Source organism: Mercenaria mercenaria, chromosome 13 (genome assembly GCF_021730395.1).
Source record: "Mercenaria mercenaria strain notata chromosome 13, MADL_Memer_1, whole genome shotgun sequence".
Lineage (NCBI taxonomy): Eukaryota > Metazoa > Mollusca > Bivalvia > Venerida > Veneridae > Mercenaria > Mercenaria mercenaria.
This window is the reverse complement of record NC_069373.1, coordinates 62491271-62517543: the sequence shown is the minus strand read 5'-3', so window position 1 is coordinate 62517543 and position 26273 is coordinate 62491271. Positions and strand designations below refer to the sequence as shown.

General features: G+C 35.4%; 3 protein-coding genes across 3 annotated transcripts; 1 reads left to right on the top strand and 2 right to left on the bottom strand.

Annotated features, from left to right (window-relative positions):
• Positions 1-87: 87 nt before the first annotated feature.
• Positions 88-8525, top strand: LOC123529126 (ubiquitin-like protein 4A). The gene is made up of 5 exons (XM_045309343.2): positions 88-249; positions 5308-5413; positions 5988-6148; positions 6562-6678; positions 7349-8525. Exons 1-5 carry the CDS (start codon positions 187-189, stop codon positions 7448-7450), a joined length of 549 nt encoding a protein of 182 aa, XP_045165278.1. The 5' UTR covers positions 88-186; the 3' UTR covers positions 7451-8525.
• LOC123529125 (proteasome subunit alpha type-5-like) lies at positions 8453-22311 on the bottom strand. The gene is made up of 9 exons (XM_053522040.1): positions 22229-22311; positions 16973-17075; positions 16341-16467; positions 15823-15890; positions 14691-14798; positions 13177-13235; positions 12561-12663; positions 10095-10181; positions 8453-9212 (listed from the first exon to the last, which is right to left on the bottom strand). Exons 2-9 carry the CDS (start codon positions 17066-17068, stop codon positions 9135-9137), a joined length of 726 nt encoding a protein of 241 aa, XP_053378015.1. The 5' UTR covers positions 17069-17075; positions 22229-22311; the 3' UTR covers positions 8453-9134.
• A 1234-nt stretch (positions 22312-23545) lies between these two features.
• On the bottom strand, positions 23546-25129 carry LOC128547772 (uncharacterized). The gene has a single exon (XM_053520941.1). It carries the CDS (start codon positions 25127-25129, stop codon positions 23546-23548), a length of 1584 nt encoding a protein of 527 aa, XP_053376916.1.
• Between the last annotated feature and the right edge of the window lie 1144 nt (positions 25130-26273).

Here is a 26273-nt window from a genome sequence, read left to right as displayed (position 1 = left end):
TGGATTTATTTTTCTTCCTGTGATAATATTTTTCATGAATCTTTTTGATATGAATTGAAAAAAAATATTATGAAATGTGTTTGCTTTGTTAAAAAAAAGGAAGATTAAAACGGCAAGCGTTTTTGCACCCAGATGCTTGTGAACGCTTGACCCGGAAGTTACACACGAAAAAGACAAATTTTCCAGATGTACAAAAACAAAATGAGAATTTACGTTAAAATACTTAAAGGATCCGAATGTGAAGTTTCTGTAAGTATCAAGGACAAAAAAACACGTCGAAGCACTGATAATAATATCTATTTTTTTATAGATTTTTTTCAGACTGCTGTAAATCTAAATGTCATTGCTTTTATTTTCACTTTTGGATTTCAGTATATCATGTTGATTGCTCCAAAGAACAATTAATTCAAAATTCTTGTCTTATAAAATTCCATTTATATGTAACTGTATTCATTGTAAAAGATGAAGGAATAACAATTCAAAACAAAGACTATTTTATTCGGTATCAATATGTACATTACACCTCTGGGACAATACACCCTTGGACTTTACTCCTCCAGGTCTTTACACCTCCCTTATTTATATACTATAGATATCTATTGTGTAGGCAATAATAATTATTGATTATTTAAGTTATAATTGATTTGATTAAATAGAAGGTGTTTGTCACACTTACACTGAGTAATTGATAATTAAAAGTTTGGGAAATAAAAGTTAATTGGGTATTTTTGTAGGCTCTCAACACAAAATATTACGCCTAATCTGACTGATATTTTCCAAATAGATTTTAATTCTTTTATAGATGTTTTAAGAATGAATGCTGGTTCAAAATTTTGTCTTGTTGAAGTTTGTTTTTTTCAGATTTATTTATTATTAAGCTTTATGATTAATAACACATTTTTAAAATGATTTATTTATTATTATAGTATTTTAATTAATAACTCATTTTTAAAATGATTTATTTATTGTTATAGTATTTTAATTAATAACTCATTTTTAAACATTTTTTTATTATTACAGTATCAAAATTATAATAACTCATTTTTAAACATGTTTATTTATTACTAAGGTACTGTAGTTAATAACTCATTTTTAAACGTATTTATTTATTATTTCAGTATTCTAATTTATAACTCGGTTTTAAACTTAATGTGAATTTTTATTGACCACCTTAGAATTATTTGTCAAATATTGTGAAGGAAGAAAGATTATACATTAAAAATGATAATTAAAAAGTGTTTGTCAATGCATTTTGTGTCAGTCATTACATTTTATAAAACAATTATGAATTTTTTTTTAATGTGTTATGAAATTATTTAATTTAAAAGATAATATACATATATTTAAGACAACATGTGTCTGTTTAAAAATGATCTCATTGCTTTATGATTTATATTGTCCAAAATAGAAGAATCAATTCTAAAAAAAATATGTTGTCTTAAATACATGTTAATATTATCTTTCATATTCCTGTGAAATTCCAATCCAAGCAAGTGTCACTGTTTGATAGTAATGGCACATTCCAGAGATGCTATTATGTCTAGCAATTAGTTAATTCCCACATATCACATGCCTATATTGTTTTATTAAAGTATACATGGAAAAACTTAAAGAAGGAAAAGAACAGATTCAAAGATATATCACTTTTTTTAATTTTCATAATTTATCATTTCATTCTCATGTAACTCTGTAACAAATTAACATATAAAAATGTACTTATATGTGTGTCTAATTAGCAATCATGCACTTCACATCTTAGATATTTTAGTCATATTACTCACAGTCATATTTAGCAAGAATGCCCCAAGATATCACAAAATACACAGTCGTAACAAATATAAGTTTCTTAGTATATCTTAAGTGTTCTCTTTCTTAAATGCATAGCATAATATACATATTTAAAAGATAATATCCTAGTAAATTATATGTGTGTCTAATCAGCAGTCATGCACTTCACGTCTTGGCCTGCCCGCTTAGCTCAGTAGGTTAGAGCGTTGGTCTATGGATCGCGGGGTCGCGAGTTCGATCCTCGGGCGGGGCGTATGTTCTCCGTGACTATTTGATAAACGACATTGTGTCTGAAATCATTAGTCCTCCACCTCTGATAATTCATGTGGGGAAGTTGGCAGTTACTTGCGGAGAAAAGGTTTGTACTGGTACAGAATCCAGGAACACTGGTTAGGTTAACTGCCCGCCATTACATGACTGAAATACTGTTGAAAAACGGCGTTAAACCCAAAACAAACAAACAAAAACTTCACGTCTTAGATATTTACAGTCATATATATATTTCTCACTTAGCCATATACTCGGCTGGTCCATAAACATAGCTGATTCCTTGAAGGAATTTGGTTGCACTCAGTTCCTTTTTTTCACACTGATCCCAAAGCTCGAATATTTCTTTCTCACAATGTCTAGTTTGGCGACGCTGTTGTCTCCCAACACCATGGTCAAGTAGTTCATCGATGTCGATCTCGGCATCAAGGGCCTGTTTCCGCAGAGCTGGCACCATTCGGTAGAAGGATAGTGACCGGTACCCACAATCACTGTTTAGACGGTTGTGCCAACCTGAAAGGGAGATAAATGAAATTATATTAATGTATTTGAAAGAATTGAATACAGTAAATAGAATTTAATTCAAAAGGGATTATTGATCTAACCCTTCATTGCTTTGTAATAATGCACTTGTATATTCCTTGTGTGATGTATTATATATTCTAATAAATTTTTCTAATAATACTTTATTCTTAAAAATATCAGTATTATCTAAGTCTGTAAGTACAATGTATTTAAAATTTAAGTGTAATTCAAATCGTTGTTTGTAATTATTGCTATGCTTGAATGTTATTTTAAAATTCACTTGTCTATGGTGAGGTAGATCTAAAACAGATCATTTTCTTTGACTTTGCCATATAAAATATATTAAACTGGTTAAGAGTGCTAAGTTATTACCTTCAACGTCATTGTTCGTGCAGATCCTGTACCTGAAGACACACCAGCTCTCAATGGGAAATAACTCGGACTCTATCCACTGTTGTCTGATGTAACGGACAAGCTCCTTCTGTTGGTCATTGTTAGCACGCACTGCTAGACTGCTAAATGTTGTTGCGTTATGATTGCTCGGCAGGAATGGTAGAACAAGGAGTTTACGGATCCAATCCCAGACTGACTTGCGCTCCATGTATGCTGGACCTAGCCCAATAGTTTGTACGCGACGCCACACAGACTGTGTCCAGTGGAACATGCATCCCTTGATCTGCAACCCCGGGAAAACGTCTCTGACTGCACCCCAAGCAGCTGTAAAAATAATTATTCAAATAAGTCATCCGTGTTTCATATCAGTATATGATTGCATAGGAATTATTATAGTAAATGTTATGTTATATTCCTAAACTCCAAATTTAAATGACTTGTGTTGTATTTCCAGCTTTATGACTTTTGGTTTTTAAATCATTATTACACTTACCAGCCAAAAAGTCGAGTCTCCTAGACAGTTATATTTACTAGTTTAAAGCTATGTAGACAAGTTTTTAGCACTTTTGAATATCAGTTATCCTATACATGTACAGTACTAATATTTTTGAATGTGAGAGATGTTCTTACCAGCCTCAAAGTCAAGGACAAATCCCTGGACAGACACATCACCTAGTATGTCTTTGACCTGGCGAAGCACAGCGACATAGTCGTCCTTGCGCCGCCATGACATGATGACAAACATCAAAGGTAGCTGCTTCATAACACTATCAGACTGAACAAACCCGTGTATGGACATAAGCTGGCCTCCTTGGAATGGAGCATCAACAACCTGTAATATATATATATATATACAAACACTGCAAATATTTTGTATAACTACCATAACAATAATAAGACTATTATAGACATTGATACATTGAAACACAGACAAGACGTGTCAGGATTCAATACTTTTATATTAATACTGACGTTAAATCGACTATTGTATAGTATCGGTCATGGTATTATAGAAATCTTGAAACAGTATATACAACTTCAGTGATATGACCCACAGACTAACTGCTATGCTATTTCCAAGCCAAAGATATTGATATGATTATATTTTGATTTTTAAATATCTCTTTTTACAATTTTAAAGTATTACCTTAAAGGTTCCATCTATGAACCATCTTCTGGTGGTACGGAGAATTTCACGCTGTTTTGGAGTAGCGAGGAGGATGTGGCGAGCAGAGTCTACTCGGATGTCGCCCACGATGAAATCCTGGGCTTCGAGGTACTCATGGTTGATGGTGAACCCAAGGTCCTTTTGATTTGGCGGTCGCATCTGTTCCCGATGTCTGTTAGCTGTTCGCTTCAGCGCATCAACCTTTGGAAGGTTAGGTCGCTGTCCCCGATCGTGTAAGGCAGTCTTGATGATGTCCCGGGCTGAGTGATAAATGTGTTGACTGACCTCCTTAATCCTGCCGATCAACTCCTTCTTGTAGAGTAGACTGGGATCTGGTGGATGAACATGGGCTGTCTTGTTTCTTGCGAAAGACGAGTCTTCTGTTGATGTTACCTTAGCCTGACATGGGTTGCGCTTGTTCCTGATGGAGCATCGCCAGACCTTGGATCCGTCCTTCAGCTGCTTCAGAGTAGTGTAGCTGAATCCATCTGTGGACACAAGAAGAGGGGTACCGCGCTTGCTGCCTGTGGGCAAAATCTTGAAGCGGACAGGAGGAGGCCGAAAAAATATGGTGGTATTGGTCAGGGAAAAGTCAGGGAATTTCATTTTCTCAGCAAAGTGGCAAGCCTGATAAATCAGAGGCATGTTTGTCGCATGTTGATTAAATCTATTACGTAAACAGTACTACCTTAATCAAACATGCGGTTTTTGTAAAACAACAATCTCTGATTGATAGAGAGCGCAAAGCAGCCACCACAAACTCCGCCTTTGATTGACAGGCAAATTTTTTATGGGTAACTCTAACTATACAGTTTAGGCTTTGCCGATTTACCACAAAACAGTTGACCAAGAGCCAGATGTTTCCATTTGCACATTCAACTAGTGGTAGCTTATGAGTTTACATATGCATTTATAAATTGCAGCATGTAAGTAATCTTACACCCCAGGTTGATAGGTGAGTTTTTCTAGGATTGGCAGAAATATTGGAAAATCCTGTATGGCGTACAAGAATAATGAAGGCTAAATATCCGGTCACTGGAAGTATTGCGCTCAAACATTTCCCGACTCGGGGTCTGAAATTCAAAACGTAGAGCAAAATCCCACCAACACACATTGATACAAGTTTTATATTTATATATTATAATGTTGCCTCTGACAACTTTCAGATATCAGCAGGAGCAAGTATACATGATGTGAAATTACAGCTGCAGAGCCAGGTTTCTATACCCGTCGATCAGCAGAAACTAATATATCAAGGCAAAGCTTTGTTAGGTGAATAAATAATCATACATCTATATTTACATGTAAAAGTCTCTTGATGCAGTGAAATTGTATACAGTTTGTAAATGTGCTGTATTTAGCATATATTTTACATAGAATTTTAGCTGTTTATATGACTAAATGCTAATACAGTAAGAATCAATATTAAATCAAGTTGTAATACTCGTATGTGTCATTTCACATTATTTGTCAGTACCTTTTGTTAATTGTCCCCATGTCTTTGTGACCTATATTCAAAGTACATATTTTATGCCTGCTTTCTAAGAATAAGTGCATTATAAACGTATGCATATTCAAAGAAGAGGACTGGTGTAATTATGTTGGTTTTGTGTTGGAGATTAAAAGCAGTTTGGGGATTATCTTGTAAGGTATCAAGATAAGTTCTAGATAATTATGCAGTATACATAAAATGACATTCACCTGTGTGAATAGGTAAGTGGATTGTTTGACAATACCTATTTGAACGTGTGCTACAGTGTAGCATTACATTGAATATAACAATAAAAAGAATGTTGACTCGTTCAGTGATATTCTGATTAACAATTACACTTGTTCTTTTTTTCAGACGAAAAGTCACTAGCTCACTATAAAATTGGAGATGGAGCTAAGCTTTTCTTGATGCTGAAGAAACCAGGCACTGGAGCAACCCCAGCCACCTCCTCTTCCACACCATCTCATACACCTCTCAAATCACCAGAAATTGTTCCTATGGCTGTAGATGTGCAGGTAGGATTTACTTTTGTATTTGTAAATGCTCTGTTATGCATAATACTGTTAAGGTATGTCCTCAAATCCCCAGCAATGTGAATATTTTGATACAACCTTGATGTTCCCTCTGGTTTTACAACATTTTCATGCTCAGCATTCAAAAGCAGCAATATTTCTTGTGAATTAGGAATTACGCACCTTCAGTATTGCAACCACCTTTCCGTTTTAATTGGAAACTGAAACTATGTTGACTCCTTTGGCAAAGTGTTGAGCACTCATTGAAGATGAATAGCATTACATGTACTAATTTTTTCTTCTGAGAAATCACGCTGTAACTGTCAACTGTTCACGACGGGAAAATAAAATAAAATCTGTGCCAAATATACTTATCATATAACTGACTACTACTATTGTAATTCTTGTTCATGTAGGAGGAGGAGTTCACTATAACAGAGGATCCAACAGGATTTTGGGAAAAACTTTCAGTGTTTTTAAAGAGACATTTTACTGAAAAGGATGCAGTCAAAGTTTTAAAAGAATTTAAAAAGGTACGTTTTAATAAAGTTCAGTTTTCCAGCAAGTACATAACATTTTTAAAACAACATTTTGTTTATTGCTCAAAAACTGGTCTTTAGCTAGGCATTTTCTTTGGTAGTGAGACAGTACCTTGAATACTTGCAATGAGAAGTACATCATGTTTGTGTTGCACAGTTCAATTTGAAAAAGAAGCAAGCATATTTTTTTTAGACAAAAACAGTTTTTATAATGATCATATTGTCATATTCTGTTACTTACATTTATAGTCTTCAGGCATTTTTGAGTAAATAGTTGGGCTAGTCATCATTTTTAGCTCACTGGAGCCAAAAAGGGTAAGTTTTAAGTACGGGTGGGTCCTTTAGCATCAATCTTTGAATTCAGAACGTTGTTTTGCATAATAGTCTTAGCAAGGTAAAACTTTTCATGAAAATAATTCAGTGAATATGGAACAGGCATGAAATCCAAGACTCGTATCTATGCCTACGGTTATGTCTGACCTTGGCTGTTGTTCACTTTCGGTATCTTAATAAGGTTAACATTTGATCAAAGTTTCATGGAAGTAGATGTTAAGCTTGACCATTTGACAGACAACATGATCTCTATATTCATCCTACCTTGCACCAGTCTTAGCAAAGTATAATTTTCATCAAGTATTTTATGGTTTTTTTTTATCCATTGCAGAATTATGACAGAGGATTAGATAGCCTCAGTTTAGATGATATTGAAAGACTGGCAGCAAAGAAATTACAAGAGGGAGGATACGGCTATCCACTTAGATCTTGACAAAGTCTGTTGTTTTTAGAGACCATACAGTAACAAAATACAGTGATGCAGATTTCAACCAGTGAATAATGTTGCAAATAAATCAATTTGTTGCATATCAGCATGGGATCACTGGACCAAATTTGCATCTGTAATATTTTATTGAAGGACACTGCGGCCATTTCTGTTTTTACAGAGTTTTAGCTACATCAGGAAATAGTTACAGCAACATCCATTTTGGACTTATTATTTTGTAACTTTATGAAACTTCACTTTTAAAGTATTTTGTTAAAACCATCTCTCTTTAGAAACAGTTTAGAGTACAATATGTCATTGTTTTCAATACCAGCTTACTATAAGCAGACCGAGACAGATGATATGTGATGAATAAAGTTGAGAAAAGTGAGAAAGTATGGCTTTACAAGTAACGCTACCCATCTATCCAAGTTTCTTCATGGTAAATCCAAGGGTTCAGATGTATGTCAGTTTATGGTAGAAATTTAGATGCTAAGTGGGTTAGGAACCTGTGATTAATCAGGGGCATAATTCTGGAAGCCATATGAGAAAAAGCTGTACTAAGTGTTTCATGAAACTCTATTAAATAGGTACAATTTCACTTGTAGACAAGTCATAGAATCAGTTTCTATCAACAATGTTATAGTTGTGTCAAGAGGAGATTGATGATGTCTTGCAAAAGGTGTTGCAAAATCTCTGATACTTTTGTGAAACAAGTTCATTTAGTTTTAGAAATATGTTTTAAAAGTATGTTATCACTGTGTATATTTATATTATGTTGAAATAGCAATGGTTTGAACAAGGCCTCACTTTTTAATGTATAGCATCTTTTACAAATAGACTTGAAATGTGAAACAACTTTTTATGACAGAAGTGTCATAACTTCACAGGACAAGATAAATCTGCAGTTACACCGAGACTCGAACTGAGGACTTTCGGCTCCTAGGCCATATTTGCTCAAGTTGTGAATGAAGTCCGAAACAGTGAGATTAACACAAACAAATATACTGAAATGCATGACAATGATATTTATTTGTGAAAAATACATAAACATGAAAACAGTAATAAAGTGTTCAAATAGCACTTTTGTTTCTTATTCATTATTGAGAGAATATCTCACAGGAGTTTATTTTTAAAGACTGTTCAAGCATTATCATTATTAACTGCTGTACAGACAGTTGCCAAATTAAGTTAACAAAATTTTATTTTCCCACCTTACTTAACATTGTACTTCTTGCCTTTGTTAAAAACAATTTAGTTCTATATTTTAACTAACGTAGCATACATGTCCCGAGATTCTGCATAGCTGACACAAAATACAAACTGCAAGTACTGATCATAAATGCAAGTTACAATTCACAGGTTAGTTCATATTTTTCAGCAAAGGACACTATGAAATCTCAAAATTAACCTAACTTCAATAAAACTTGATGTTAAGGTTCGTGACAGTATAAGCTTTCTTTGCACTTGATTTTTATCAATGGCTGTAAAAAATTTCATCAGTGTTTATAATATTATAAGAAACACATCCAATTCATTGGATATAACCATTTTGTGAACTTAAGTTTGGCACATGACTGTAGTGTATCTAGCAACTAGTGGCTTTCAGGTGGATATGAATCATTTATTTTAAATCAAGGTGTTATCTTGAAAGTCCTATAAATTAAGTATAAGATGACACGGTATGGAATCATATGTCTTTGATCACTTCCTCCAGTTCTTCTTTACTAAACACATGAAATTTCTTCTCTGGGGTAACTGTGGACATCTGAAAAATATAATATTGCAAGTTTGGTGAAAATTAAGTAAAATCCAGAATGTACAATGAATACGAGAAACAAGTGTTCTCCAGTTTTCGTCCAGAAACAGTTTAACTATCACTGTGACCTTGACCTTTGACCTACTGATCTGAAAATTAATAGCGGTCATACGCTGGTCATGATCAACCTCCCTATTAAGTTTCGTGATCTTGGGTCCAAGCGTTCTCAAATTATCGTCCGGGTTACTGTGACCTTGACCTTTGACCTACTGATCTCAAAATCAATAGGAGTCATCTGCTGGTCATGATCAACTCCCTTATTAAGTTTCGTGATCTTAGGCCCAAGCGTTCTCGAGTTATCGTCTGGAAACCGTTTAACTGTTCTGGATCACTGTGACCTTTCACTACTTACTGATCTCGAAATCAGTAGGGGTCATCTGCTGGCCATGACCAATCTCCCTATCAACTTTCATTATTCTAGGCCTAAGAGCGTTCTTGAGTTATCATCCAGAAATCAACTGGTCTACAGACTAACATCAGCAAAACAATATACCCCTCCTTCTTCGGAGATGGGCATAAAAATGCTGTTTCCTATTTGTATTTCCAGGTTGGATTTCTTTTAAGCATGTACATTTCATAGTGAGAAGTCCAAATTTTTATTTAATAACTTTAATCCTACTGCCTTTAGTGAACAATACAAGTAAGATGTGAAGCATCTCTCAGGCTAAAAACTTTTCATGGTTAACAATACTTGGAAGATATTTCTTGTCACAAAATGATCAATTTGAAATACCGGTAACCAGCAAGTTAGCCACTTTCCTTAAAATCCTGATTCTTTACATGTTGTTTTTTGTTTACTGTACGCATGAAGCTTTTGCAGAAATAACTAACCTCTACATTTGTTGAATTAAGTTTTTCTTCCATGACCTGTTTGAGAATGGTAAGAGCACTTTTGCAAGCTTCCTTCAATGTCATAGACTGAAATAGACACACCATGACAAGTACAGAGATATATTAGAATAATGACTGATAAGAAGTACAAGTATCCACGAACTCCTATCCCCATGAAATAGTTGTTTTGTCTAAATACACTATAATTATTTCATAGTATACTGTCTCACCAAGACAAACATTTGTGCTAAATAGTTTAAAACATAAAATTTGCAACTATTACAAGATTCAAGATACTCCAAAGTAAGCCATTAAGCTTCCAGGCAAGAATTTTTTTCTGGTGAACATTTAATATGCTGAATAATTTAAAATTTCTTTGCAAGCTAAAGAAAACCCCTGTATGAAAGAAAGATTTGTTTTACATGTTATTTTATGATCATAAACGAAAAAATTCAGTTGATTCATTCTTTCAGTTATTGAACTTAAATCAACATTTTGCTGAAACTTGCTAAAAAAGGTGCCATAACTTCTACAAACAAGAGGGCCAAGATGGCCCTAGGTCGCTCACCTGAGAAACACACCATAACAGTGTAAACATGTTTGAGCTAGTGATTTCATGAAAAAAAATATTCTGACCAATATTTGTTAAGATTTGACCAAAGCGTGGTCTCTTAACAGTAAACAAGTATTTTCTTTAATTTGAACTAGTGACCTAGTTTTTGAGCCAAGATGACCTACATTCGAACTTGACCTAGATTTGATCAAGGCAACCATTCTGACCAAATTTCATGAACCTCAATTGAAAAATACAGCCTCTATCGCATACAAAACATTTTCTTTGATTTGTCCTAGTGACCTAGTTTTTGACCCAAGATGACCCATATTAAACATTCTCATCCATCAGAGGTTCGCCAAAATCTCGAGACGAACCTCTGATTTATTTCTACTGTTTATTTGGTGCGCATGCGCACTCGTAATTATTACCGGGAGTAGTTTCGGCCAATCATTCTTTGCCGTGCTATTTGACATGCCAAATTGAAACTTCAAACAACATGTAAGCAATGTACTTGCTAACGACAGATAAAGGCAATATTCTATGATTGCGAGTAATGAAGATTTATTCCTGTAATTCGATGTAAAGAAATTTACCTTAAGAAATAATAATATTCCTCATAAGTCGGCATCGGAAAGGACGCGGTCACGCTTTTCACGGACGATTCTGATTGGTTTGCTATGATTTGTCGCGAAACGATGCTGATTGGCTGAAATGTTTTACCTGTAATGTAACCAAGCCACAAATATCGGCGAAATGTGCCAGAGGTTCATCCGGGGAACCAAGGTAGACCTCTGGTATGCGAGAATGATATTAAAACTCGACCTTAATTTTATCAAGGCTATCATTCTGACCAAATTTCATGAAGATAAATTGAAAAATACAGTCTCTATCGTATACACAAGGTTTTCTTTAATTTGACCTCGTGACCTAGTTTTTGACCACAGATGACCCATATTCTAACTTGACCTAGATTTCATCAAGGCAATCATTCTGATCAAATTTCACGAAGATCCAGTGTAAAATGCAGCCCCTATTGCATACACAAGGTTTTTCTTTGATTTGACCTAGTGACCTAGTTTTTGATCCCAGAAAACCCATTTTCGAACTTGGCCTAGATTTCATCAAGGTTATCATTCTGACTAAATTTCATGAAGATCAGTTGAAAAATACAGCCTCTATTGCATACACAAGGTTTTCTTGATTTGACCTAGTGACCTAGTTTTTTACCCCAGATGACTCATTTTCGAACTTTGCTTAGACTTCACCAAGGTAATTATAATGACCAATTTCATGAAGATCCAGGGTAAAATGCAGCCCTTATTGCATACACAAGGTTTTTCTTTGATTTGACCTAGTGACCTAGTTTTTGACCACAGACGACCCATTTTTGAACTTGGCCTAGATTGCATCAAGGTAATCATTCTGACGAAATTTCATGAAGATCAGTTGAAAAATACAGCCTCTATCGCATACACAAGGTTTTTCTTTGATTTGACCTAGTGATCTAGTTTTTGAACCCAGATGACCCATTTTCGAACTTGGCCTAGATTTCATCAAGGTAATCATTCTGACAAAATTTCATGAAGATCAGTTGAATAATACAGCCTCTATCGCATACACAAGCTAAATGTTGACTGACAGACAGACAGACCCCAGACATCGAGCGATCACAATAACTCAAATGAGCATTGCTCAGGTGAGCTAAAAAGTAGTCGACTGTAACGTAAATCATCCTTGACCTGTATGTTATATATCCGGGCACCAAAAATGAACTTAATTCACACATCCTTTCAAGAGTTATCACAGGTGCACGAGGGACAGACAAATGGATGGACACACAAACAAGGTGACTGCAGCACCTAAACTTTGTATACGGCGGTATAATAAAATATCAATAAAATTACAAATACCTTATGGTAGACATCTTGAAGGGCTTGCTGAGCTCCCTCTGACCCTGATCCTATAGCTTTAGCTTCATATTTAATAAATGTTCCTGAGGGGTCCATATGATACCTGAAAATATATCAACATTTTCCTCCTACATCTTTCCTAGCTTTTAATCTGGTACCATGGTCCTAATTGCGATCATTTAGAGATGTTTTACTTAAACATATTCTTGCATCAGTGATCTGTTAATGAGAGAGATGATATCAATGCCATAGGGTTTGTTTGGTATGGTTTTAAGTTACACAAACACAATTAAGGTTGTACGATGACTTTCCAACTTTTACACTTCTGGTGTCCTTCTGGCCATTATTTCAGACATAATATAATGTAGATGCCTGGGCAGAACCACTTGCCTTGGATGGCTGCTTTATATTAAAAGTTATACATCACTTACAGGATTTCTAACAAGGGGAAAGTGCCTTAGGCCACTGCCTTAACCCTTAAGCTTTGTAGGCATGTATCAAGTACTGGCACTGTTTTTCATATATTGATCCTTTAATTATATAGTCACTGGGGTGAAAGTATTTCAGTGATATTATAAAAGGTTAGAGAAAATACAAACAGGTCTGTTATACTTACAATTGTGGTCCATCTTTATCTATACCTGCAAACAGCAAAGCCACCCCAAATGGACGGCTCTACAATATAAAAGAAAAGCTACATGTAGTTTAAATTCAAATTTTTAGTAATACTATTTCCTTCTATCTTGATGGGTTATACTAAAATATATATATACCACAAGGAAGTGACTTGTCTAGAAATGAAAAACTTTCTTATCTTTTCTTTCTGTACAATAAACAAAGGTCATTTCTCTAGGATTTATCATATATCATGTTAATTTCAAAGAAAATAACTCAAGTTGAATTGCAAATAGGATATCAAACAACTAAAATTCAAAAAGAAAATTGTATCCATCCCAAGAAATGTTACAAGACACTGGGTATTTATATTTATTTTAAGAATAAAATATCACAATTTTTGAACATGTAGCAATGTCTGTTAAATATCATAAATCAATACAGTGTACAGTAAAAGCTCCAAAAACCAGAAAATCTGACAACTGGATTCTTCTGAGAGTCAGACTATTTTAAAGTCCAAATTTTTCCTCGTGTAAATTCAATTAACAAGAAGGACATGATTGGCATAAACTTCCCACCCAAGTTTCACATAACAAACACTCTTCATTTGAGCTTTGGTTTTTCACATATTAACAGGATTCAACTATTACAGTCGAGGCAGGGTCATCTAAGTTGCAAGTGTGTGGATACAAGATGATTTTCACAGTTTATGTAAACCAAGCAGATCCTTTACCTGGTTTATCAATGAACTAACCTTGTGATCTAGTTTCTACCCAAGTGACCCAATTACAATGTATCCTAGGTTATAAACAAACAAGCAATCTCATAAAGATCAGGTAGAAAACATAGCCTTTTGATTGTTAATCTGATCAGTGTGTTTGACTAGTTACCTAGTTTTTGACCTACAAAATCTTGTTTCAAAACAGTTTATTTATTTATTTGGGTTTTACAGCGCACCAACACAGTATAGGTTATATGGCGCCAAACAGGACTACAACTTTTGGTTCCACATCTCATTTACATCGAAATAAAACATGTTAAAACAGATCTAGATTTCATACAGACCAACATTCTGACGAAGTTTTATGAAGATCACATAGAAAATGTGGCATCTTGAGTGTTAACAAAGTTTTACAAAGATTTAATCCAGTATCATGGTTTTTGACCTCATGTATCCCACTTTTGAAACCGGTGACAAATATTTTGACAAAATTTATGATGATCAAGTAGAAAATGTGGCCTTGAGAGTGTTTACTAGGATTTTTGTGATTTGACTTAGTGACTTTGTTTAACACCTAGTGTAACCCCGTTTTGAACCCGACCTAGATTTCAGTCAAACTGTCAGATGAAGTTTTATGAAGATGGGCTCTAGCTTAAACAAAGTTTTTTCTTTGATTTAACTTAGTGACCTAGTTTTGACCTCAGATAACCCAATTTTGAATTGATCAAAATTCTGTACAGACAAAATTAATATTCTGGAATAACTGTTTATAAGAAACAATGGTCTTGACTTACCATAACTGCCTGTTCAGAATCATCATCTCCAAATGCAAGTGCGAGATTACTGACTGCTTGCGTTACACTTTCTACTGACATCTTTTCATTGTATGTAAACCAGTGATTCTGAAACAATTAAATCATTGAATTAACACATACAAATCAGAAATATCCAACTTTGCATTTCTATTCCAATCAAAGCATGACTCTATATATAATACAGATTGTCTCTAGCAGCTACATGAATCCAATTTTTATCTAAATTTTCATTATTTCTGCCACTTACATAGTTTGAAGAATTCTTATTGTACATGTTTCAATGAAAATGTTTTCCCCCTCTACAGTCTACAGGAAAGTTTTTTTTACATTTTCCTCTTGAAATCGAAGAGCATTTGAGCCGTGCCATGGGAAAACCAACATAGTGGGTTTGCGACCAGCATGGATCCAGACCAGCCTGCACATCCGCGCAGTCTGGTCAGAATCCATGCTGTTCGCTTTCAAAGCCTATTGCTATTAGAGAAACTGTTAGCAAACAGCATGGATCCTGACCAGACTGCGCGGATGCGCAGGCTGGTCTGGATCCATGCTGGTCGCAAACCCACTATGTTGGTTTTCCCATGGCGCGGCTCATTTACTTTTAAAACAAATGACACACTATGAAAACAAAACATTCACAACGATCGCGAAAGCACGTGAAGAAACCTGAAATGCGTTAACTGATGGAAGAAATATAATTTTGTCATGAAATTTTAAAACAAATGTTTATGTGAAAGATGTGTCATTCACATTTTTCAGGCAAAGATTTTCTTCTCTCAAAATTTCATAAACTGTGGGTGCTGTGAAAATTTTCACTGGCACAAACTTACTGAAATATGAATTTTGCAAGATATCCTAACAAATTACAAAAGAATGTGCAGAAGGCAGTAAGCTGTTAAAATAATGGTGAAAATCTTCGTGCTTTTTTACAAATATCTATCTCTTATTTTTATTCACATCATTTTTCAGTGTCACATATACATTCTATGTCAAACCTGGTTGAAAATATACATGTTGAAAAAATTTCACCCAATCTTTAGGCAAGCAGCTTTAAGCTAATCATATTGTAATCTAAGACTCAAGCACAGACTTAATCTCAAATTAATCAACAAACCTGTGCTTCAACCCTGGCTCTGTCTACCAATGTCCTCGAGTCAGCAATCAAACCACTCATAGCACAACCTGCATACAATGATGTTCATTTAAGATAATTCAAACAAATGCTTTTTTTTGGCTAAAAACATCACAAAACATATCATTCACAGAAGTTTTTTTTCCTAAACACCTTTATTTTCAGACTCTGGCATAACACAAGAAAACAGCCCAAACAAAATCTATTAAAATTCTATGAATTAATATTGAAGACCACTGAATATTTCACTTCTTTTGACAGTAGAATTTTGCATCAAACTGTTGATAAAAAAATACAGGATGTAACTAAGTACTTATACACTATTAAACTGTCTTGTAGGTAAAACTTATAACAAGTGCATGACCTAAGTACAGACTTGGTAACTTGTTACAAGGTGACTGGTCTTATGCAAGGAGTAAAAACACTTGTTTAATTACAAAAAAATCCAATTGGTTTCAAACTGTACATAGTGATAAATTCTTAAATAGAATAAAGATTACCAATGTGGTCATCAACTTCAAGAATTTTCTCAATACTGGTGGGCTCAATGAGTGTGGATGTTACTCTTTTCTCTACAGCCAACACCACACCTTCATTTGTCTGGATTCCAATAGCTGTTGAACCAAGCTGAATAACAAATATCAAAATTAAGAAAAACGAATGCTTTATTTTGCTAAACCATTTGGAAAAAAAAAGAGAAAAAAATATGGAATTATCTTAATTATATACAGAAGATAGTGTATCACACCACAATAAATGTAATCTCTACAAATGTATTTCAAATCAAAGTTACTGAAACCTTCTCTTTGAGTTTTATGTTATAGAAGAAATTTCCATATTAACTTCTAAATATTGAAACACATAACTGGAGGTGACTGCTCAATCAACTGATGCTATAAATAAATATTCTCTTTAGTCTATGTTTCCAGATGTCCAGCATCTGTGTACTTCTTAAATAACAGTCTGCTGAGAGGAATTTTTGATTACTGCTTTTCTGTGACCTTGTAACTAACTTATACTATAAAAAAAAATCACACATGTAACAGCTGAAACCATTTTGTAGTATTTTTGCTGAGAAACAAAACGCAAATGTAAATTAAATGCATATGTAGAGCTGGCAACAGGAACTCACCTTTATAGCTTCTATTGCATATTCCACTTGAAAAAGTCTTCCTTCTGGAGAGAATGTGTTTACACCTCTGTCATACTCAGATCTTGTGAGAAACATTATCAGTCTGAAAAAATAGATAATTTTAAACTGGAAAACAGCTTTATTCTGCAAGTTATTAATAATACACAGAAAGGTGATTCACTAGCCTAATGACGTTTCTAACTCCTCATCTTTAGTTTACTAGGCACTTTAGAAACAAGAGCACCACCTTGCAGGTGCTGACGCTCATCTGATTTTTTTTTGTGTAAGAAATATTGTCCTACCCATGATTTTCTAAGTCTAAAAAAGGCCACCATTCTTGCAAAAAGCAGGATAGAGTTATGTTTCTTGATGTACAGTGTCCACTTATGATGGTGAAAAACTGTTGCAAGTTTTAAAGCAATAGCTTTGATAGTTTATGAGAAAAGTTGACTTAAACATAATACTCAAACAAGAAAATGATTTTCTAAGTCCAAAAGGGGCAATAATTATTGCAAAAAGCAGGATGGAGTTATGTTCTTGCTGTACAGGGTCAGCTTATGATGGTGAACAAGTGTTGCAAGTTTCAAAGCAATAGCTTTGATAGTTTAAGAGAAAAAGTTCACCTAAACATAAAACTTAACCAAGAAATCTGATATTTTCTAAGTCCAAAAGGGGCCATAAATCTTGCAAAAAGCAGGACGGAGTTATGTTTCTTGCTATACAGGGTCAACTTATGATGGTGAACAAGTGTTGCAAGTTTCAAAGCAATAGCTTTGATAGTTTAGGATAAAAGCTGACCTAAACATAAAACTTAACCAAGAAAACTGATTTTCTAAGTCCAAAAGGGGCAATAATTATTGCAAAAAGCAAGACGGAGTTATGTTTCTTGATGTACAGGGTCTGCTTATGATGGTGAAAAAGTATTCCAAGTTTCAAAGCAATAGCTTTGATAGTTTAGGAGAAAAGTTGACCTAAACATAAAACTTAACCAAGAAATCTGAAATTTTCTAAGTACAAAAGAGGCCATAAATCTTGCAAAAAGCAAGATGGAGTTATGTTTCTTGCTATACAGGGTCAGCTTATGATGGTGAACAAGTATTCCAAGTTTCAAAGCAATAGCTTTGATAGTTTAGGAGAAAAGCTGACCTAAACATAAAACTTAACCAGGCAACGCCGACGCAGACGCCGACAACCGCTCAAGTGATGACAATAACTCATCATTTTTTTCAAAAAATCAGATGAGCTAAAAAAAAGGACTATTGGCCAGCAATGGGAATACTTACATAAATTTGGACAATTGTAATAAAATATGCATGTCTCTTATTGCTGACAGCAACAAGAATAAGATAAAGGAAACAAGAGCTGTCTAAGGACAGGGTGTCCATCTACCTGAAATTAAAAGTGGCATAATGTTGTAAACTTTATGTTGATGACATGGTACCTTATACAAAATGGTCATTTAATGATGCTGAAGATGAGTGTAGAATTTTTAAAAATACATTTGGTCTAGCAGTTTTTGAGAAAGAAGCTTAATTGCAAAACTTCCAAAATTTGTATGTAAAAATGAAGCATACTTTTATCAGAATAAAGTTTGAGTTTTGTAACTTATCCTGTGAGGCTGTCGAATGGCAGAGGAGGCCCTGTCAAAGCGAGATATAAAACATGCCCTCTGAGGTTATCTCATGATGCTTAAGATATGAGTAAAGCTTGAAAGCTTTTCGACCTTGTAATTGTTGAGAAACCTGTTTGTATGCAAAATTTTACAAACATTTCTAAGCTTAAAAGGCGCATAATTCTGACAAAATGAGAGCTAGTAACATAACTATCCCCAGTTTTGAAAGCATGGTTGTAAATTGGATTAAAAAGGTTGGGGGTGATTGAGACATTTAAACTCTGCCAGTCAATGGCATTTAACAATAACATCATCTCTGTTGGCAAATACATTTTAAACTTTGTTTGCTTTACAGTAAAATTGTAAATTTAAGATGAAACTGTGTTACTCTAGCCAAAGATGTCCATCTTTACTGTTGTTTTTACACCAAATAAATCCTTGTTTTATTCCTTAAAAATGCCAGTTAGATCCTGCACAATATGATGGACAATAGCTTTGCTGGAAAAGCTTTTCAGTCGAGAAAAGTTCCCAATATTTGTGTATTTTTCGATTTGAAGACCAAAATCTTGTACAAAGTAAACAACACATAGATGCTTGTCAATCGCATGAAAAGTGTTCTAAGCGATTCAATGATCAGGACTGGTTTACTCCTTTTTATGAATATTATTTCAATAGTGTGTGTAGCCGTCCAAAAACTTCTGAAAATGAAAATCAGTTGTTCAGAAATAAAAAGAAAGCTGACCTTGCATTTTCGTGTTTTGCGTGTTTTTCTGAAGCATGGGTGTAATTGTATGCAAAGATGATACATCATGTGCACAATCTAGTTTTTCTCGAGCACAAAATATGCAGCTTATCTGGGGCACTATTTACATGCAATTAATGTGTAACACTGAATAATGGTTTGGTTCATTGTTGAAATTATAATGATAAAAAATTATAGCAAATCAATAAGTTAAACATAAAGAAAGCTACTGGAGCTGACCATTTATCTTCAAAACTTGTTAAACTGGCTGAACCAGTAATTTCGGGTCATCTTACTTTTCTGGTAAATAAATCCTTTTCAACTTCAGTTTTCCCCGATAGCTTGAAAATTGCCCAGGTGACACCACTGCATAAAAAGAAAAGTACACTAGAGAAAGGGAATTATCGCCCTGTCAGTATTCTACCAATTTTATCAAAAATTTTTGAGAGAGCTATTAATACTCAAGTTGTAAACTTTTTTGAACAACATTTTAACATGTATTTATCCGCTTTTAGGTCAGGTTATGGGTGTCAAACGGCCCTTTTAAGAATAGTTGAAGATTGGAAACAAGCCTTAGATGAGAACAAATATGTAGCCTCAATTTTAATGGATCTTTCTAAAGCTTTTGATTGTCTACCACATGATTTACTGATTTTGAAACTTAAAGCATATGGTGTATCCGAAAATTCCCAAAAATTAATACAAAGTTATCTTAGTAATAGGAGTCAGTGCATTAAGTTAGGTCAATTTAGCAGTGATTTTAAAGACATCTATAAAGGAGTTCCTCAAGGTTCCATTTTAGGGCCGATTCTTTTCAACATCTTCATAAACGATATCTTTCATTTTGTACAAGTTAGTAAATTATATAATTATGCTGATGACAACACTCTGTCACATGCAGACCATGATATTAATACTGTTGTAACTACTTTGGAAAATGATAGCTTATCACTCATTAAATGGTTTTCAAATAATAAAATGCAGGCAAACCCAGACAAATTCCAAGCTATTGCTATTGGTAATAAGACAAAGAAATGTAATATTTCCTTCAATCTAGATGATAACATTATTCCATGTGATGAGGAAGTAAAACTATTAGGAGTAACTATAGATTTTAAACTTAATTTTCATTCTCATGTTTCAAGTATTTGCAAAAAGCATCTAGGCAGTTGAATGTATTAAAACGCATTGGACATAATCTATGTAAATTAGGTAAACTTAACATTTATTACTCATTTATAATGTCAAATTTTAACTTCTGTCCATTGGCTTGGCATTTCTGCGGAGAAACTAACACTAAGAAAATAGAAAAAATACAAGAAAGGGCTTTACGTTTCATCTATAATGACTACTGTTCAGATTATGCAACTCTTCTAAATCAATCTCGGCTTCCATCTTTGAAAGTTAGGCGTCTAAGGACAATTGCTATTGAAACTTTTAAAATAATTAATAAACAGACTCCAGCTTATCTTCATGACCTTATAAATATTGATAATAAACCTTACTCTTTTAGGTATACAAACACTGCAGAAGTGCCACAGGTAAGGACAACAAGATATGGTAGCAACTCCTTCCGTTCTTGCGCTGCCAAGCTCTGGAACTCCTTTCCTCAACATTTTAGAGACGAGTCGAACCTAAATCAGTTCCGGAGCTTGATCAGTGCTTGGAACGGACAGAGTTGCCGCTGTTCTTGTTGTGCCAACAATGCATAACTGTTGCTACTGTATTTATGCCAATGCTTCTTATGTACTGCATGTCGTTTGTTTTGTTTACTGTTAACTTCAATACATAGCTTTCCAATTGCATACTTCAGCATGCCATTGTTTATTTGCTCTGCTAGCTTATAGTTGTGCTAGATACCAATTATATGCTTATGTATTTTGCAACCGGTAACTGCTTTGTTCTTTGCTTAGTTTGCATGTTTCTGTTTAAATTGTATATGATTTAGTTTGCATTTTTACAGAAACTATTTAATATATTACCTGAGAGATAGGTGCTAATCAGGTCTCTTTGAATCTGATTCAAGGTGATATTTGATTTTTGAAGACATTTTTTAGCTGGTGCACTCTTGTGCTTATATTAATTTTTTCAGAATTTTACTGATTAGATCTTAATTTATTTTTAGACTTTGGTCAAGATTAGCACAAACCTCTCAGCTTTTACATTGTATAATTTGAAGTCCTGCAGTTGTATTATGTATAATGTGCTTTTATGCTTGATAATTCATGTGCTTTTCTATGTGCTTATTTGTTTGTATTGTAATGTGACTGTTATTTGTTAAGTCGGCTAATAGCTATTCATAGCTAATGTTATTATTGTTTACAACCCGACTATAAATAAAAATTTGTATCTTGTATCTTGTATCTTGTATAGCATTAGCATTCTTTATGATCTTACATTTTATTTGAACTTATTATACCAAATATGATTTAAATGATAACAAAGTTAGAGCATTCCAAAGCCTATTTCACTTAACTAGTATACATAGAAAGACCTATTCTAAAAGAAAAAAAAACAGGCAACCCAAAGCTAATGATAAATTTGCGGTTCTGGTGCCAGTGAAGAAACAGGACAACAAATTCTTTCCCAGAGAAAATCTTTGAAATTATGGAGGTTTTTTGAGGCCTGACAAAATATTGCCATGTACTCTTTATCATTTAGTTCTACAGCCTGCTAACAATAGACTACATCATTACACTTTCTGTTCAATATCTGCTATATCACGGTTGCAATACCCCACCCACTTGAATTTTTACAAACTCAACTGAACTTCCTCCTGCTTCTGACAAATTATGTGAATACGGTTGATACACCTGTGTTAAAAAGTCTGTTTTACGAAAGTTGTATGTTCAATCTGTGACTTAAAGCTTGTAAAAGACTAAAAAAACGAGAAAATACAAACCCGTGTTTTTTGTTATGACGCGAAAACTAAGTACACGCCGGTCCGGAAGTTAGTATACACACGAATAAACATGCATATTGTTGTCATCGTGCATAGTAGTCCGGATTATCTGCCCCTTTGTAAAAAGACGTATAATGTCCACATACAATTAACTGCAGTAAAACATGTTTATTATGTCTCATTCTCTATTAAATAGAATCATCACATTGTGAATCGATATCTATTATTTTGTATTATTATGTTATGTTATGTTATTGTAACGATTACTGAATGCATAAAGGGAAGTAATTGCATTAATATGCAAATTTGTAAACCTGTCAATTGTCATTGGAGTAAAATGACAGTATATATGCACATTGAATCACCTTTGGTGATGAGCTAGCTTTTCTCTGACGGGATTTGTGTGGCACTAAAACGTTACATTATTTATATAAGATGTTGCATTTCTTTGTGTGATATGTCAGATTAAAAATATGTTCCGAGTGAGCCTTGACTTTTCAAACTAAACTAATTAACTAAACAACACAATGATACTTCCCCCTTATCGGTACAGTTTGACAATATTCCCGTGCGGAGGTTGACCCTTCTCTGCTACTTATAATACATGCCGGGAACCATGTGTGTTGGTTTTTTTTTTTTTTTTGCTTGTTAGAAATCCTGATTATTTTAATCACCTTCATACGCCAGCTGACTTTGAAACCTAATTCTATATTCATCAAACTTTAAAACTTAGAGGCCATAAAATATTAAATGCTGAAGTTTGTTAGATCATTTCTACTATTCATTCTACATCTACAGACAGCTCTGCAAAATTCCATTAGTATATGGGTATGCTATTTATAAACAAAGTTATGACAACTTATAAATATTTTCCATTCTCGAGTCTTTGTAGAAAGTGTCAGTCGTTTAATTTTGACAAATAGGGGCTCTGCTGTTAAATATAGTTAGACTGCACAAATTTGTGACTCAGTAAGCAGAAGTCTGAACCCAATTTTCAAAGAAACAGTTTCTAAAAATATACTAGCTATTTAAAACAATGCCGCGAAATCTCTGAAATACAGTGTCTTAAGACTTTTTTTGAATGTCAAGTGATTTACGTTTGCGTAGTTCTAACGACAGTTCATCCTAAAGTTTTGGACCAGTTGTACAGAAACTTCTATCATTGAATGTTTTGCACTTGTTGTATGGAACAACATAACGGCGTTCAGAATTTTCAGACGATCTCAAACCTTGTCTACTAGGAATATACTCTGTAGGCAATTCTGTCAAATACAGAGGTGCTCTGCCAGTCTTCTTCTTCTTCTTGGCGTTCATCGCCTACAGCGTCAGCCCTGATCCTGCAATGTAGGATGCCGTCTTCTTCAGGTCCTCCATCTTGCCGTGCACTTTGATTTTCATTGGGGTGCTGTTTGGCCACACACGTTTCCTTTGGTTCTCCAGACGTGGACATCTCTGCAGTATGTGCTCAGCAGTTTGCTGTTCCAGGCCACAGGGGCACATCGGAGAAGGAGATAATTTAAGCTTTGTGCACATGTGGGCATTTAACCTGTTATGTCCTGTGCGAAGCCTAAAGATGATGACTTGTTCCCATCTGTCTAGTAGGCGGCAGTCATCCTTGGTTGGCCTTGGCTTTGTCAGTGCTTTGATCATTGTCACCTTCTCCTCGTGAGTAATGGCATTTTGTGGCTGGTTATCTGTAGCTCCAAGCTTGGCTAATCTGTCTGCATTCTCATTTCCAGGTACACAGTGTGCAGGTATCCATTGTAAGGACACAACTCTTGTTTTGCATAGGCTGAACAGTGCCCCGGAGATGGATGTTTGTTTGGAATTTTCCAGTGCTTGGATAACTGACAGAGCATCCATGAAGATAACCACGTTGAAGCAGCTCTCTGGAGACTCCTCAATGAGTTTAATAGCTTGTTTGATGGCCTCAACCTCTGCTCTGTAGTTGGTACAGTGCCTTCCGGTTGGAATACTATTTGTCTCTGATCTTCCCGAGGTATGCAGTATGAAGATGCCAGCTCCTCCGTCTTTTATTGCAGCTGAGGCTGAGCCGTCTGTGTAGACCTGTGTCCATGTCTCTAAAGGGTAGGTGTCTTGGATCATGGCCTGTGTAAAAGATAGCTTGGCCATTTCATCTGAAGTACCAGGGGGAAGACCAGGAACATTGGTATGTGTAGTCAGGTTGGATTGGTCATGCTTCCACGGTTCTGGTAGATCTTGAACAGTGAAAGGAGTAGTGGGTTGTCCAAGATGCTCTGCAAAGGTTTTGTTGAGCTTCCTGGTTTCATGTACAAAGCTGCCTCTTTTTAAACGATTTTTTGTAAGCCCTTCAAGTTTGGCCTTCATGGGATGATCTGGCAGGTATTTGTATTTGCTGGTTTGCACCAGAGTTTTGGACTCTCTTCTCTTGGCAAGTGGAGGGATGGCAGTAGCGTCTTCCATGGCCTTAATGGGTGTTGATTTCAGTGCTCTGGTGATGATTCTAAGAGCCTGATTTTGCACCTTGTCTAATCTCTGCTGAATTGTCTTGGCCGCTGTTATCCAAGCTGATGAGCTATACTCTAGGATGAGTCTGATGGTCACAAGGTATACTGTCTTGAGTATGTTTTCGTGTGCTCCCCAGTTTGTACCAGCAAGTTTCCGTAGAATGGGAAGCTTTTTTCGTGCCTTGCTTTCTGCATTGGTAAGATGTGCCTTCCATGTTAGGCGCCTGTCGAACGTTACTCCTAGATATGTTGCCTCCTCCACTTCTGCAAGTGGGGTGTCACAAATTCTAATATAGCCAGCATCTGTCTGCGTTGGTGACAGTGAAAACAGGGTTGTGCAGGACTTCTCAGTGTTGACCTGAACACACCATTCTTCTGCCCAGGCTGTAAGCCTGTCCGTGGCTTCTTGCATCCTGTACTTGGCAGTTGTTGCATATTCCTCTGAGCACCAAAGCACCAAATCATCCGCGTAGAGAGCAGCTTTGACTCCTCTTGGAAGTTCAGCCACCAGATCGTTGATGAAGAGAAGAAAGAGAGTAGGAGAGAGTATTCCTCCTTGGGGAACCCATGTCTCTGCAGAAACGTATGACTAGAGGTTCCATCAAGGTTCACTCTAGCCCTTCGGTTGAAGAGATAGGACTTTATCCATCTGCACATGGTTCCTCCAACACCATTCCTCTGTAGTTTCGCCAGAAGACCATCCACCCATACCTTGTCAAATACTCTCTGAAGGTCTTTGTTTGTTTGTTTTGGGTTTAACGCCGTTTTTCAACAGTATTTCAGTCATGTCACGGCGGGCAGTTAACCTAACCAGTATTCCTGGATTCTGTACCAGTACAAACCTGTTCTCCGCAAGTAACTGCCAACTTCCCCACATGAATCAGAGGTGGAGGACTAATGATTTCAGACACAATGTCGTTTATCAAATAATCATGGAGAACATACGCCCCGCCCGAGGATCGAACGCTCTCCGTAGACCAACGCTCTTACCTACTGAGCTAAGCGGGCGGGCTCTCTGAAGGTCTACCCATGTCACTAGAGTAACCTTTTTTGCCTGAAAGGCATTTTCGATTTCTTGTGCAAGGTATATTGTTTGTTCCTCTGTTGACCGGAATGACCTGTTGTCAGATATTGTTAGCTTCCAAGTACCACTTCATGCGTTCGTTTATGATGCTTTCCATGGTCTTCCCCACTGTGCTGGTGAGACTTATAGGGCGATAGCTGGCTACTTTCTTCTTGTCCTTTCCACGTTTTAGGATAAGTACCATGATCGCCTCCCTCCAGACCTGTGGAAGTTTTTTCACCTTCCAGCTCAGGTTGAAGACATCTAGAAGGGTTTTCGTAGCAAAACTTCCCATATGGGTCAGCATCTCATTGGTGATGTGGTCTGGTGCTGGTCATTTCTTGGCCTTGAGCTTCTTCAGTGCTGTTAGTAGCTCATTTAGTGTGAGGCTTGCTTCCATCACTTCTTACTTGGACTTTTTGGATCTTCTCTCTCTTTCCTCGTTCTAACTCTTTGCCTTCCTCTGTTGACTGCAGGGTTGTAGTAATGCTAA